This window comes from Lepidochelys kempii, chromosome 1 (assembly GCF_965140265.1).
Source record: "Lepidochelys kempii isolate rLepKem1 chromosome 1, rLepKem1.hap2, whole genome shotgun sequence".
Classification (NCBI taxonomy): domain Eukaryota; kingdom Metazoa; phylum Chordata; order Testudines; family Cheloniidae; genus Lepidochelys; species Lepidochelys kempii.
This window is the reverse complement of record NC_133256.1, coordinates 4,950,000-4,963,136: the sequence shown is the minus strand read 5'-3', so window position 1 is coordinate 4,963,136 and position 13,137 is coordinate 4,950,000. Positions and strand designations below refer to the sequence as shown.

At 46.7% G+C, this 13,137-nt stretch overlaps 2 protein-coding genes across 2 annotated transcripts; both read left to right on the top strand.

Moving 5' to 3' along the window:
- Positions 1-3,079: 3,079 nt before the first annotated feature.
- LOC140895581 (olfactory receptor 51G2-like) lies at positions 3,080-4,015 on the top strand. Its single transcript, XM_073305666.1, has one exon. The coding sequence runs from the start codon at positions 3,080-3,082 to the stop codon at positions 4,013-4,015; it is 936 nt and encodes a 311-aa protein (XP_073161767.1).
- A 7,169-nt stretch (positions 4,016-11,184) lies between these two features.
- LOC140895544 (olfactory receptor 51G2-like) lies at positions 11,185-12,120 on the top strand. Its single transcript, XM_073305531.1, has one exon. The coding sequence runs from the start codon at positions 11,185-11,187 to the stop codon at positions 12,118-12,120; it is 936 nt and encodes a 311-aa protein (XP_073161632.1).
- Positions 12,121-13,137: the final 1,017 nt, after the last annotated feature.

Here is a 13,137-nt window from a genome sequence, read left to right as displayed (position 1 = left end):
GCAGGAGTCACAGAGGCTCATGGGCTAGAGCTGGGCTGGAAGACAGAGAGTCTTCTCCCCCCCTCACCCCCAACACACAAACACAAACAATTTTTTGATCAAAACTATTTTTTTTTCCTTTTCACCCGTTTTTGGGGTGAGTTTTCATAGAAAAATGGATCATTTTTCTCTGAAAGCTCAGCTGCCATGATAGTGCCCGGCTGCAGCTGCCTGGATCCCCAAGAGAAACTGGAGCCTTTTCATCTGCTTCGTCCTTATAACGTCAATGAAGGTTGCAGTGATGGAGTCTATGGCTGCACTCAGGGAATGGTTCAAATCTCCTGACCAGTCTACGGCTGGAGTATTATGCCCCTCTGCTACTCTAACCAGCCTTCCCATCTCGGTGCAGCTTCCTCCACTCTGTACAACACCCGTTCAGCAGATCCTGCAGGCAGTGGCTGCTGTGACAGGCCCTGGTAGCACATCTCTGATGAGCCTGTGCTAGCGGGTAGCTGGAGAGGGTCCTAGAGCAGGTGTGGAGACCCAGAGATTATGCATGGGTGGGCCAAGCTATCAGAGGATCACTGAAATCTGTGAATAACTTTGGGATCTCCAGATCCTGGGTCCCCCAGTTATTCCTCAGGGAAAATTGTAGGACTAGATGACCTCTTGAGGTCCCTTCCAGTCTAGACCACTGAGCTCATGGCAGGACTAAGTATTATCTAGACCATTCCTGACAGGGATTTGACTAACATACTCTTAAAAATCTCCAGTGATGGAGATTCCACAACCTCCCAGGGCAATAACAATCCAAGGGTAATTTCCATGTATGGAGCATTGTGGATTCTCCATTCCCTGGCCTGCACCCTTGGCTTGTCAATAGTATTATTAATTATTATTATTATTAATTTCAGCAAGATCACAGCTGCGACAACATCATCGTTACAACCTGGTGTTCCGAAGGGAGCCATGTGACTAATCAACACCACATGAACAGTGATGACAAGCCCAGATTCCAGTAATAGATCCTGCGGCAGAGCAGGTGCTGCAGTCCACTTGGGCAGCATCACCACACGTCCCTTGTGATTTGGCCTCCTGCAGTTTGCCATTGGCCATGACGAAGGTTACAGCTGGTGCACATAAAGCCAAGCAGCGGAGGTTCCCTGATGGCCAAGTGTCCCACAAGGGACTGTGCCGGCATGCTTCATAAAGACACCTGCCTCCCTATCTGAAGAGATACTGCCTGCTGCCTGTTTCAGCTCTCCGATGACTCCTTCTCCTTTAAGGTGAAGATCTCTGGTCTCAGCAACTCCCCTTCTTGCAGGAATTGGGTGCGTTGGCAGCTTTCACTGTCTTTAAAATGCAAAGTGAAGGGGAAAGACTACAAGCTGTTTACATGTGTCAAAGTTCTGTGCGGTGTCAGAGGACTCAGCTGGGCTGTCGAGGTGACTCAGTGATGGGGCTGGAGGGCAGGCAACGCTAGGTAGGTTGGGCACCCCTCCCCTACAACTTCTCATGCTCCACAGTGGGCTCTTCAAGCTACAGAGAAACCTGACATTCAAAGCGAGCTCAGAGTGTCAAAACCCTGATGCCCCGAGTCAGGATTTCTCCAGGGTTTCATTTTCTAGAGGTGCCATGTGCTCTGGGCCCGATCCTGCCAGGGGCTGAGTTAGAGAAGACCCCACAAAATATCAGAGACTAGTTTCCAAATCAAATCAGGATTATTTTCTCCTGGAAATTTAATCAGCAAAAGCAATTTCAAAGTCATGAGAGAGCAGAACCAGTGGTTTGTTATTTAGCAGAATAGAGCAAAGGCGCAGGAAAGGGGACTGTAATAGTGTTTATATGTAATTTATGTCCATCATCTCTTACACGAGCATCACTAAAATAACTTGTACACTCAACAGGACATTAGTGCAAAACCAGTGATTGCAGTATTCACTCATGTGTGACGCCAACCCTGCTGCAATAACTGTCTATGTTAGCTTGTAACTTGCCAGATAACTACCGACCCTTGCAGGGGGAGAGTATGCAGGTCATGTGAGGATAAAGAGAAGCCTGTAAGATGATCGAAGTCTCTGGATTCCATCAATATTGGCCAGGCAAAGCATTTCAGCTTCTCATGTAGGGATTCTTGGGGGTCAGAGTGTATCACTGGAATTTGGTAAGGGTGAGTTAGTAGAGCCTGGTACTGATTGAATTTACACATGAAAGTCTGGCATGTGGCTGTTGATGTCACTGTTATCAAATTTAGAACTTGTCCATAAGAATTTATCCCATGTACTGCAAAGAGGCAGTAGCACAATTTGGACTCCCAGTAGTGGAGAAAATAAAAAAGGGCATACAATGAGGCAATGACATGCATTTATAAATAGCTTCAGTGCAGGACAGATAAATCCAATGACCGTTTTCACCATGCACGTGCCATGTATTTACACACATGCCATGATACAAGGAGCCACACTCAGAAGTGCAGGGCCAGAAAGGCTGTCTGTGTGAAGGGTGTAACAGGGTTCAAAAGAGAACTACATAAATTCATGGACAATGGATCACTTGATGATGACCTGTTTTGTTCATTCCTGTATCGAAGACAGGATACTGGGCTAGATGGACCGTTAATTTCACCTAGTATGGCCATCCCTATGTTCTCATGTTCTAAGATCACAGTGGTAAAATCATACTGTGCTCAAGTAGGCTGCAGAACTTAGCAGGATCCAAAGAGGGACTGAGTAACCAGAAAATCCAATTACAGTAGACAGGATTGTTTTAGAAAGGTTTTGGAGATTTACACCACAAAATATGTCTAACTAGTGGGTGTCAGGGGGAAACTCCCTGGGAGCAGTTTATCTCATAGCTGCCTATTTCAGGGCATCTTCCATCTTCCTCTGAAGCATCTGGACATAGCCACTGATTACTGGGGGAGATGGACTACAAGTCTGATCCAGTCTGATTAATCTGATTTGCTTATCTACCTTGAGCTCTGGGAGTCTGTAAACGTGCACTGAGAGCAGAATGATTTCTTGCTAAATATCATCTAATCTCCTCTTATTTTTCTTTTAGGAAGGGCATTTCAGAATTCCTTTCACCTGCCCAGTACAATATGTCTGCTGTCAATGAAACCAAATTAAATTCTGTAATATTCCTTCTCACCGGGCTACCGTGTAATGGAGATGCACATCTCTGGATTTCTATCTCCTTCTGCTTCATGTATGTTATTTCAGTAGTAGGAAATTCAGTCATTCTGTTCATTGTAAAAACAGATCCAAGCCTCCATGAGCCCATGTACATTTTCCTTTCCATGTTGGCCATCACAGACCTTGGCATTTCGATAACCACCATACCGACGATACTGGGAATATATTTGTTTAACTCTAGGGAGATCAGCCTCGATGCCTGTTTAGCCCAGCTGTTCTTCATCCACTTGCTTCAGTGCATTGAATCCTCAGTGCTGTTGCTGATGGCCTTTGACCGATTCACTGCAATCCATAACCCACTAAGATATGCTTCCATCTTAACCCCACCGAGAATAGCCAAGATGGGACTGATGGCTGTGCTAAGAGCGATGGTCATAATACTTCCACTTCCCTTTCTCCTGAAACAGTTCCGATACTCTCGAGCCAATGTACTTTCCCATTCTTACTGCCTGTACCAGGAGGTCATGAAGATGGCTTGTTCGGATATCACAGTCAACAGCATCTATGGATTGTTTACTAAACTCTTAACAATGGGGCTGGACTCGCTGCTCATCTTCCTCTCTTATGTGATGATCCTCAAAACAGTGCTGAGCATCGCATCCCACGAGGAGTGCCTGAGGGCCCTGAACACCTGCGTCTCCCACCTCTGCGCTGTCCTGCTCTTCTACACACCAGAGATCAGCTTGTCTGTGATACACAGATTTGGGAAGGGCTCTTCTCCCTTACTTCAGATTCTCCTGGGCTACATCTCCCTGCTTCTCCCACTGCTTATGAACCCAATTGTGTACAGCGTGAAAAGCAAACACTTGCGTGTGAGGATAATCAGGGTGTTCATCAAGTGAAGGGTCAGTTCACCACCTGGCTCCGGTGACATGGGAGACGAAAAGCATGGGCCAACTAGTCTACCCTGCACCCTTACATCTGAGATGACATGAGCTTCTGATCTCAACTCTGCAGACAGGTTCAGACGGGATCTAAGGCTTGTGAGCGGAGACAGGGATGCTGAAGGAGGACAGGGCCCTCGGGGAGGGAGACCAAGGCAGGCAGCAGCATTTACAAATTGACTGTTTGTGGAGAGCCAGGGGATCGGTGGGATGTTGGCCCACAAAGAGCCGTTTTGGTGGCTGCTCCGACCTCACAATTCATGTCAATAGTCAATAAGGAGAAGGGGTGTGGATGCTGTTTCCCATTACACATGGACTGTCCCTGTCCCGTCTCTGGCTAAACATCCAACGGCTATGAAAAAAGCTGCAGAGCTGTTCTTCATTCGCAGTCCTGGCCCTTCCTGAGAGCTCTGGGTGCAGCATGACCCGTGGGTGCTGCACCAGCTGGGAACAGGGGCTATTCAAAGGGCACGGACACTCAGTCTTCCCCTGCACACTCAGGCAGCTGCTAGTGACTGTGTGGTGTCAGAGACATGATTAATGCAGGCGCACCAGGAGAAGCCATTCAGGCAACCCCTCCAATAATGGCTTTTCACACAGTGCACCTGCTCAGCCCACTCCCCACTGAGGCAGGGCAGAACTGCATGTGTGAGTAACAGTCGGACACACAGGAGTCCTGGTAAGAGACCCAGGCCTAGGTTCCCTCCCCATCCGCTCCATTTGTGCTGCCCCAGCAATGCAAAACTGTAGAAAATGGCCTCAACTCAGACCCAGCTAGCTCCTATCCAAACCCAGACCATTCAGTATAGGGTGACCACCTTTTCAAAAGGCAAAAGCAGGCCACAGGCCAGGAGCCCCGTCCCCTTGGTGACCCCACCCCTGCCCCGCTTCCTCCCCTTGGTGGCCCCACTCTCTGCTCCTCCTCTTCCACCAAGGTTTCACCCCAGCCCCCGTCTAGGCCAGAAGCCAGAGCTGGGCCATGGAAATTGTTGCTCAGGGAGCCAGAGCCCCTGTGAGGAGCCCCATATTCTCCACCTGCCCTGGGCTGGGGACTTGGGAGACAAGAGAATGCCCCAGCCTATGTGTCTGCCCATCAGGATGCATCTCCAGAGAAGATGGAGTATCTGGAAATCCTCACAGCAGCCTGCGCTCCCGGGGTAGCTGTAACCCTGCTTTTGTGGGTCACAACTGCAAATACCAAATTCAGGACAAACTGCTGAGAAATAAGGCAGACAGACCCCAAAACTGGTGATTATTCTCCCATGTGATATACTGAACCAGGAACACAAAGTTAACTTCCGTTTCACCACACTGGCTAACAAGAAGTCATAAAAGCAGGTTCCTTAGATAATTCAGTCCTTATATCTCCATCAAGTTATCTTCCCTCCTGATTTCACAGAGGTGATTCTTTTATCTTTTCTTTAAATATTTTTTTAAGAACCTGATTGATTTTCAGTGTCCTAAAGACTCAGGGGTGTTGGTGTCTGTGCTCACTTTGTAACCAATTGGTTAGGATACTATTCTCAAGCCTCCCCAGGAAAGGGGGTGAAGGGACTTGGGAGGATATTTTGCGGGAATAGGAACTCCAAGTGGTCCTTTCCCTGAATCTTGTCTAAATCACTTGGTGGTGGCATAATACCATCTGTCCAAGGACAAAGGATTTGTGCCTTGGGGAAGATTTTAACTTAAGCTAGTAGAAATAAGCTTAGGGGGTCTTTCATGTGGGTCCCCACATCTGTACTACAGAGTTCAGAGTGCGGAGGGAACCCTGACACTCTGCTATCAAGGGTAGTGACTCTTGGAAATGTCCAGGTCATAGTGGATGGCTTTGCTGCAATGGGTTTCCCTAACTGTGGTGGGGCGATAGACGGAACCCATATCCCTATCTTGGCACTGGAGCACCTTGCCAACCAGTACATAAACTGCAAGGGGTACTTCTCAATGGTGCTGCAAGCTCTGGTGTATCACAAGAAACATTTCACCAACATCAACGTGGGATGGCCGGGAAAGGTGCATGACGCTCACATCTTTAGGATCTCCGGGCTGTTTGAGCAGCTGCAAGAAGGGACTTACTTCCCAGACCAGAAAATTACTGTTGGGGATGTTTAAATGCCAATCATTATCCTCGGAGACCCAGCCTACCCCTTGCTCCCATGGCTCATGAAGCCATGCATAGGCAGCCTGGACTGTTGTAAGGAGCAGTTCAACTATAGGCTGAGCAAGTGCAGAATGGTGGTAGAATGTGCCTTTGAATGTTTAAAAGCTCGCTGGTGCTGTTTGCTGACTAGGTTAGACCTCAGTGCAAGCAATATTCTCATTGTTATTACTGTTTGCTGTGTGCTCCATAATATCTGTGAGAGTAAGGGGGAGATGTTTCTGGTGGGGTGGGAGGTTGAGGCAAATTGCCTGGCTGCCAATTTTGAACAGCCAGGCACCAGGGCAAATAGAAGAGCACAGCAAAGTGCTCTGCACATCAAAGAGGCTTTGAAAACCAGTTTCATGACTAGCCAGGCTACGGTGTGACAGATGTGTGTGTTTCTCCTTGATGCAAACTCTCCCCTTTTGTTGATTTTAATTCCCTGTAAGCCAGCCACCCTCCCCGCTTCTATCACAGCTGGCAAAGGAAATAAAGTCACTACTGTTTTGAAACCATGCATTCTTTTTTAATTAAATAATAAAAAAGGGATACAACTGATAAGGTACCCGGGGGGGGGGGGGAGCAGTTGGATATGGGGTGGAGGAGGAGGGAAGGACAAGGCCACATTGTTTATTGTAGCCACACTACAAATCAAAACTGTTTGAATGACAGTCTTCTGTTGCTTGGGCCATCCTCTGGAGTGCAGTGGCTGGGTGCCCAGAGCCTTCCCCCCTCCCCCCGCCCTGCTTTCTTGGGTGTCTGGGTGAGGAGGATATGGAACTTGGGGAGGAGGGCAGGTGGTTGTAAAGTGGTTGTAGGTGTGGTCTGTGCTCTCACTGGTTTCTCTGCAGCTCCACCAGATGCCTGAGCATGTCCGTTTGCTCCCCCATTGGCCTCAGCATTGCATCCTGCCTCTTCTCATCGTGCTCACTTAATGCTTTCCTGGACTCTGCCACTGAATGCCTCCATGCATTCAGCTGTGCCCTATCAGCGTGGGAGGACTGCATGAGCTTGGAAAACATGTCATGGCGAGTGCGTTTTTTTCGCCTTCTAATCTGTGATAATCTCAGGGACTGAGATGATAGGGGGAGCATAGAAACATTTGCACCTATGGGATGATAAAAAGGTGATAAAATGTAAGATGATACATTTAAGAGAAGAAAAGGGAGACTCTTTCACAGTGAATCAAGCAATTCACAGCAGACAGCACACGTGCTTTAGGTACAAGGTTGTATTTTGCCTTTTATATTGAGCACCTGCCAGTATGGTGACACATCACACATGGCTGGGCAACAGAATTCAGTTTCCAGGCAGCCATGGTAAACGAAAGGGTATGTGGGTTTGGCTTCTAATGCCTTCATAACACGTGGGAATGTTTTCAAAATGCAGCGCCCTCCTTTCCATAGTAAGCAATTTCAGTTGGGTTTGCCATTTAAAAGGAGGGGCTGTGGTTTTCACGTGGATGTGCAGCACACACCTCCCCACACCCCTCAGCATGGCTATTTGGGATAATCCCTTTACTCCTCCCTCCACTGCATGGTGGAGACTTGGGATGCATTCGCGGCCAGTACAGCTACTGGAAAAGTCTGTTAATGTGTCTGGGGATGGAGTGGGAATCCTCCAGGGACATCTCCATGAAGGTCTCCTGTAGGTACTCTGAAATCCTTTGCAGAAGGTTTCTGGGGAGGGCTGCCTTATTTTGTCCTACATGGTAAGACACTTTACCATGCCAAGCCAGTAGCAAGTAGTCTGGAATCATTGCAGCACAAAGCATGGCAGCGAATGGTCCTGGGTTTTGGTTGCCTTCAAGCAACATTGGGTCTATATCTTTCCGTGTTAACCTCAGGAGAATGATATCATTCATGGTTACCTGTTTGAAATAGGGGAATTTTTGTAAGGGAACAGTAAAAGGACCCTGTTCATGCTGGTCTGTTTGTGTTTGGATAAAAGGCACCATCCCAAATTTGACCCAGCAAGGTCGGATTTACCACTACTCTCCTCGCTGGAGAGGAGTACAGAAGTTCATTTTAAGAGACCTTTAGGTCGACCGAACGGGGTTGCTTGTGTAGACGCATTCATTTTAAAATCGACCTAACGTGGCTAAATTACATCTAACTCCCATAGTGTAGACCAGGGCTCAGACTACTTTCTGCCAGCTAGATCATCTAAGATGAGGCTCCTGTGTCTTTTGCTCCATTGTTTGCAATGGCTTACAAATACCGGTCTGGTGACTGTGTGGACAAGCCCTGATTCTAGGAATACAGCCTGCAGCAGGGCTGGTGCTGCAGTCCAATTAGGTAGCATCACCATGTGTCCCCTGTGATTTGGCCTCCTGCACTTTGCCATTGGCTGTGATAGGGGTTAAAGCTGCTGCACAGGAAGCCAAGCAGCTGAGATTCCCTGAGGGCCAAGTTGCCCCCAAGGGAATATGCAAACGTGCTTCATAAAGACACTAGCCTCCCTATTTGAACAGATACTGCCTGTGAAACCATTACAATGACTGCTTGTCCTTTAGGGTGAAAACCTCTGGTGTCAGTGGCTCCTCTTCTAGCAGGAATTGGGTATGTTGACAGGTTTCACTATCTTTACAATATGAAGTGAAGGGGAAAGGTTGCAAGCTGTTTAAATTTGAAGATGTTCTGTGCCAATGCAGCGAACTCAGCTGGGCTGTCAGAGTGACTCAGTAACAGGGGCAGGAGGAGAGGCAGAATTAGGGAGCTTTGGGACCCCTCCCCTGCATGTTCCCAAGGTGCTCAGTGGGTTATTCAATTTACACAGAAACCGGAGCTTGGAGAGTTAAAACCCTGATGCCCCGAGTCAGGATTTCTCTAGGGGTCCCATTTCTAGAGGTTCCGTGTGCTCTGGGCTCAATCCAGCCGGGGCTGAGTGACAGGAGACCCCACAGAATGTCAGTGACTAGTTCCCAAATCTACTCGGGTTTATTTGCTCCTGGAAATTTAATCAGCACATGCATTTTCAAAGCTTTTATTCTCCGGCTTGATTGTGAACTCAGGAATTCAGAGCTTCATTGCTTTATGGTAACAGGTCTGAGAGGGCATATTTTTGCCCTATAGTTATAGGGCTACCAGCATCTCTGCCCTTTCTCTGGTCTCTGAGTTCAAAATGTCAGGCCTTGTAGCCTTCCTGCTAATGGGCTGGAATCCCTCAATTCTCCCACACTCAGACTGGGCACTGGGCTTCAGCACAGTGTGGGTCAACTGTGCTTCCGGAGCAGGTCTGAGTGGGTTCAGCACCTGTGGTTGACATGTGCATACTAAGGTACAGAAGTGTGAATGTTATGCCAAAACTATTCATTGTAATACAAATATTACAAACAGAACTTTCATGTAATGATTGTATATCGAAAGCCAGGAACAGAGTTGTTAGAATCTCTGCAGGAAGGAGCAGTGGTAACTTTACTGCTTTATGGCTTTGGCTTTAGAAAGTATTTCAGAAGCGCTCCACATACTGTTTGCAATGGGTTTGTGATATTATTTCTTTGTTCAGTGACAGTTGTATGACACTGTCTCCTGGTAACTGACTAGAAGCTGTTTCTAACACTTACATTCAGAGTCATGCACTCAATAACTCTCCAAGCCCTGTGCAAGACTTTCCAAAAAGTCGTGAGAGACCAGAACCACTGGTCTGTGTTTCAGCAAAGAGTTTAGCTTAGGAAAGGGGAGTGTAAAGGATGTTTTATCTAATTGGCCCCTGTCACCAATTACATGAGCATGACTGAAAGTAACTTGTACACTCAAGTGGATATTAGTGCGATACCAGGGCTTGTGGGATGTGATGTGATGTCAACTCTTCCTCTGCCCAGCTGAAATAACTGTCAGTGTTAGCTTGTAATTTTCCCAATAGCTACAGACCACTGCATGGTGAGAGAATGCAGGTTCCGGGGGGATAAAGAAAAGCCTGTAGGGTCTCTGCATTCCATCAACATTGGCCAGGCAAAGCCCTTCAGCTTTTCTTGGAGGGATTCTTGGGGGTCAGAGTTTATCAGTGGGAGCATTTGGTAATGGTAAGTTAATAGAGCCTGATTCTGATTGAATTTACATATGGAAGTCTGGCATGAGGCTGTTGATATCACTGTTATTGAATTAAGAACCTGACCCTAAAAATTTATACCATATGCTAGAAAGAGGCAGTTGCATAACCTGGACTGTTAGGAGCGCAGAAAAAAAGAGAATTCATATAATGAAGCTATAAATCACATTTAAAAATAACATCAGTGCAGGGCAGATAAATCAAATGACCATTTTCACCATGCATTTCCCATGTATTTACACACATGCCATGATACAAGGGGCCACACTCAGAGGTGAGGGTATCTGTGTGAAGGGTATAACAGAGTTCAAAAGAGAACTACATAGATTAATGGACAATGGATCACTTGATGATGACCTGTTCTGCTCATTCCCTCTGGGGCACCTGGCATAAGCCACTGTCGAAGACAAGATACTGGTCTAGATGGACCTTTAATTTCACCTAGTATGGCCGTCCCTATGCTCTCATGTTCTAAGATCACAGTGGTAAAATCATACTGTGCTCAAGTAGGCCGCAGAATTTAGCAGGATCCAAAGAGGGACTGAGTAACCAGAAAATCCAATTACAGTAGACAGGATTGTTTTAAAAAGGTTTTGGAGATTTACACCACAAAATATGTCTAACTAGTGGGTATCAGGGGGAAACTCCCTGGGAGCAGTTTATCTCATAGCTGCCTATTTCAGGGCTTCTTCCATCTTCCTCTGAAGCATCTGGACATGGCCACTGGTTACTGGGGGAGATGGACTACAAGTCTGATCCAGTCTGATTAATCTGATCCATGTAAATCCAACAGTATGTTTTTGCTTATCTACCTTGAGCTCTGGGAGTCTGTAGATGTGCACTGAGAGCAGAATGATTTCTTGCTAAATATCATCTAATCTCCTCTTATTTTTCTTTTAGGAAGGGCATTTCAGAACTCCTCGCACCTGCCCAGTACATTATGTCAGCTGTCAATGACACCAAATTAAAATCTGTAATATTCCTTCTCTCTGGGCTACCCGGTCATAGAGACGCACATCTCTGGATTTCTATCCCCTTCTGCTTCATGTATGTTATTTCAATAGTAGGAAATTCAGTCATTCTGTTTATTGTAAAAACAGATCCAAGCCTCCATGAGCCCATGTACATTTTCCTTTCCATGTTGGCCATCACAGACCTTGGCATATCCATAACCACCATACCGACGATACTGGGCATATACTTGTTTAACTCTAGGGAGATCAGCCTCAATGCCTGTTTAGCCCAGCTCTTCTTCATCCACTTGTTTCAATACATTGAATCCTCTGTGCTGTTGTTGATGGCCTTTGACCGCTTCATTGCAATCCATAACCCACTAAGATATGCTTCCATCTTAACCCCACCGAGAATAGGCAAGATGGGACTGGTGTCTGTGCTAAGAGCGATGGTCCTAATACTTCCACTTCCCTTTCTCCTGAAACGGTTCCAATACTGTCGAGCAAATGTCCTTTCCCATTCCTACTGTGTGCACCGGGAAGTCATGACAATGGCTTGTTCGGATATCAGAGTCAACAGCATCTATGGGTTGTTTACTAAACTCTTCCAGATGGGGCTGGACTTGCTGCTCATCCTCCTTTCTTATGTGATGATCCTCAAAACAGTGCTGAGCATCGCGTCCTACGACGAGTGCCTGAGGGCTCTGAACACCTGTGTCTCCCACCTCTGCGCCCTTCTGCTCTTCTACACACCAGAGATCAGCTTGTCTATGATACACAGGTTTGGGAAGGGCTCTTATCCCTTACTTCAGATTCTCCTGGGATACATGTCCTTGCTTCTCCCACCACTGATGAACCCAATTGTGTACAGCGTGAAAAGCAAACACCTTCGTGTGAGGATAATCAGGGTGTTCATGAAGTGAAGGGTGTTACGAATTATACCTGATAGGACACGCACACAACTGCTGCGAATTATACCTGGTAGGACACGCACACAAATGCTGTGAATTATACCTTATAGGTGACGCACACAAATGCTGAGAATTATACCTGATAGGTCACGCACAGTTCGAATCTAGGCTGAGGCACATAAACGAAGTCCACAACTGCAGAATTCCCAAAAAACACCAAGTTTATTACGCTCAAGTTTGGTGCCCCCCTGCTAGCCAGGAGGGGACCCCGAATACAGATTATACAAAGGTTATACACTTTTAACAAAGCATGTTGCCCTCATGCATTGGAAACCTTAGCCAATACACAAACCCTTTTCTTATCTACCACCTATCCCTGGTTGGTGCATTCCTTGTGCTAAACCAGTATGTTAATTACACAGCATGGTCCTAAAGCCATGCATCAGTAACTTTTATTATCAGGATGGGAGGCTTCACATCAAAGGCCAGGAGATAGGGAGTTAGAGACTGACAAAAAACAGATACTGGGAGTCAAGGCAGGCTGGAGACAAGGGGGAGGATTTTCACAGGGATGCAGTGTCTAAGGAACACTCCTCCTGGTGCATGATGTGCTTGCTTTTAGACAACGGTGGGCCCCAAACCAACATGGAGTCACATGTGCTAACTTTTCCTTAACAAGGGTCAGTTCACCACCTGACTCCTGTGGCATGTGTTAGGATATAGACATTCAGGCCTGTCTGTAAAGGCCTATAGTTTAAGAATTTAGGTGTATGTTTATCATTTAACTAGTTATAGAGATATAAAGGAAAGAATCTGTGTAAGGGTCTTCTCTCACTGTGACAGTCTGAGTCCCTGTTCTTAGGCTAATGCCTTTGGCCAAGCAGCAGAGGCAGCCATAAGCTGGGAAGCGAACGGTCACATCCTCACTTTCCAAATTAGTCATATTGAAATAAGGACATCTGGGGCTGTTAGGAATGTGACCCAATCTATCACCTCCAGAGAAAGGGAAGAGCCTAGAAGATGTAAAAG